Below are 3,097 nucleotides of genomic sequence, written 5' to 3'. Positions count from 1 at the left end.
CCTTCACACTTACCAGGAACAAACCCACCCCTCTATGCATTTCAAGGTGTAAGGAGATGAAGTTTGAGAAGGACAAAATCGATCAAACCAAACAACTGTGATGTCATGAGTGGGGGAATCAAAAATTTTTTTCAAATTTGGCAGAAACATTTTTCTAATAGTTAACCTAAGACATTTTCCTCTCCATATGTATGCGTTGTTCTATCGTGATGTAAAATGGCAGTCACGTTTGTACCTACCTGTCCGCTGCATAGCCTAAGGTGAACCCTCCGACCAGGAAGCCGAGGTTTAGCACAGCTTGGGTGAGGTCCAGCATCCACGCATTGCCACAGACGAGGTCAAACTGGGAGGCAAAGAAAACACACGTGGAGACACGTGGAAGTGTTTATCCTCAAAACACCTTATCTCTGGTATAGATCAATGATCTTTGAACACTTTTGTTCATATACTCCTTAAATAAAGTTTGAAAACATATCACATGTATATTTTTACATTAATATATAAATATTTCTTTGTCAGTTTAAATAACTGCAAAGGATGTCATCTTCAGCATACTATAAATACTGACATTTAAAAATAACATTGTTATGTTACTCTTTTAAGTGTATCTAATAGAGTGTAAACACCATAGTNTTGACGTGCTCTTATCCGAATGTAACATATTTTATGCAGAAATGTTTTATTGATTACTTCACCATACTTCTGTGAGCAATGGTATGTATATAAATTGACATTTAATTTTTAAAAATTTCCTCTGACAAGAAGTCTCCAAATATTAGAATTTTTTTCTGATTGGGTTATAATTACAGTTAATTTTAGACCATAACTTATGAAAACATGTGATATCAGACATTTGGAAAATATTTATTACACAGGAATAACATTCTGTTGGAAATGTACCTTTCCACTTTTAGAAGAATGTTTTGAGAGGCTGCTTTTCCCAGTTAGGTTATGTTATCTCTGGATGAATATTACTTATTACTAGAATGAGTTAGGGCTCGACACCAATTCTATTCCTGTTTTTAATATTTATAAATTTATGGGTCAAGAAACCTTGTTTGTATAAATATATTAATGAGAATGAAGAGAGATTTGTGACAGTAACGTTACTCAATTCTTTGACTTCTTTCTCAGCTGTATGCCAAGATTCACACAGCCATCTATCATTAAATTATTTTTATTTTTCTATTAACCAAAATGTCATTTAAGTCCTCCTGTAATCTTGGCTTAAGGAAAGAAATGGAAACCACCGACTTACAAAAGGTTGTTTAAGTCATTAGTCATTTACTTCCTTTCTTAATTGCTTTCTTAAAACCAGAACAGTATTTCAAATGGCCCCATTGTTCGGTGCCCTACAGGTTTTAAAACCTCAAGTGAAACATCATGGTAAGATGGAAGAGAGGCATGATTCATTTTGCAAAGTGAGAAAAGNCATTGTTATGTTACTCTTTTAAGTGTATCTAATAGAGTGTAAACACCATAGTGATTGGATACCTACCAGCATCCAGGAAAAACGAGTTCTTTAGAAGGCTAGAATTGGACATCAATATATTCTCCCTGTGAACTCTTATTTTCGTTTTGACGTGCTCTTATCCGAATGTAACATATTTTATGCAGAAATGTTTTATTGATTACTTCACCATACTTCTGTGAGCAATGGTATGTATATAAATTGACATTTAATTTTTAAAAATTTCCTCTGACAAGAAGTCTCCAAATATTAGAATTTTTTTCTGATTGGGTTATAATTACAGTTAATTTTAGACCATAACTTATGAAAACATGTGATATCAGACATTTGNACTGAAGCTTATGAGCTTCATAGGCAAAGGCCTTTTCCTGAAATAAAGCACTAGAAGCTTGCTGTAGTTCCTAGGGAGACCTACAACTCACCTCCTGTCAAAGAGAGGTCATTGTGGATCACCAAAAAGGTACTTAAGTCTGAATCACAGACACAAGAGTCTGTGTCTTCCTCCTAAGGGAACCTAGATACAAGTATCTCCTATTTTTTTCAGTGTGTACACATGCAAAAACACTTTAAAAATTGCTTTAAGTGTTCAAATCCATGTGTACCCATTCTGTTACTTATTAATCTTCAAAGTCACTTTTACACAAATAGAATTACTACCCTTGGCATGAGCAGAAAGTCAATCTGATAAAAGACTCAAACAGCTGTTCATGTAATGCCAAAAGGATTACATTGCTTCATTTTGCAGAAAGCCAAATTAGATACTTTTGAAGGGTTTCCAACTAAAGGCTTTTCTTAGCTTTTCCTAGTTGTTATTCAAAAAGACATTCTGTTACTCCGAGTTATAATGATAAAACGCTAGGGCAAGTTATTACTAGACACATGTTAAACTGTGATTTCTAAATTATCCTTAAAACTAGAGCAACAAAATATCTCCAATATACAAATGTCAAAAGTAAGAAGTAGGTAATGTATTAGACCATTTCTGATGCTTATTACAGAATCCCTGAAACTGGATACTTTGTTAACAAACAACATTTATTGCTTACAGTGGGTAGGCTGGGAAATCCACAGTCCAGGGGGTGCACCTGGTGAGGGCCTGGTTGGTGATGACTCTATTCAGTGATGCAGGTGTCACATGGTGAGAAAGGCTGAGCAAGAGGGAGCTAACCTGCTCACTCGCTCTCCTTATAAAGCCATCAGAACCATGTCCATTACTCAATGAATGGATCAATTCATTCACTAGGACATGGTCTTCATAAACTAATCACCTCTTAAAAGCCCCACATTTCAATTCCCATGAAAGGATTTCCCACCCTCTTAACACTGTCACAGTGGGGGCTGTTTCAATGAGTTTTGAGGGGACACTCAATCCACAGCAGGTAAAAAATCATGCAAGTATTTGAAACTCAAGAGCGGGTCCTACCTGCTCCTCAAGCCACAAGGAATGAAACCTGAGGACCATCATCAGCTGGATTTTTCCACAGAGGTCTAGTTCAGCCCTTGTGAACAAACTCTTAAGTCAGGGAGTCTAAGATAAGAGGACATCGCAGTATCTGACTCAGAGCATGAGAAATTGTGCTCAGTTGCTGTGTGCATTGTTCTGTGAGAAGAGAAGTCTCTAAAGTG

At 36.1% G+C, this 3,097-nt stretch overlaps 1 protein-coding gene across 1 annotated transcript in view; it reads right to left on the bottom strand.

Moving 5' to 3' along the window:
- SLC22A3 (solute carrier family 22 (organic cation transporter), member 3) overlaps positions 1-337 on the bottom strand; it is a 54,437-nt gene extending 54,100 nt beyond the window's left edge. Inside the window, exon 1 of the mRNA XM_008574604.1 lies at positions 240-337. Coding sequence (XP_008572826.1) covers positions 240-316 — 77 coding nt within the window. The 5' untranslated portion in view covers positions 317-337. The remainder of the gene's footprint in view (positions 1-239) is intronic.
- Between the last annotated feature and the right edge of the window lie 2,760 nt (positions 338-3,097).

This window comes from Galeopterus variegatus, unplaced genomic scaffold (assembly GCF_000696425.1).
Source record: "Galeopterus variegatus unplaced genomic scaffold, G_variegatus-3.0.2 Scaffold1072, whole genome shotgun sequence".
NCBI classification, from domain to species: Eukaryota; Metazoa; Chordata; class Mammalia; order Dermoptera; family Cynocephalidae; genus Galeopterus; species Galeopterus variegatus.
This window is presented reverse-complemented; position numbering and strand designations above follow the sequence as displayed.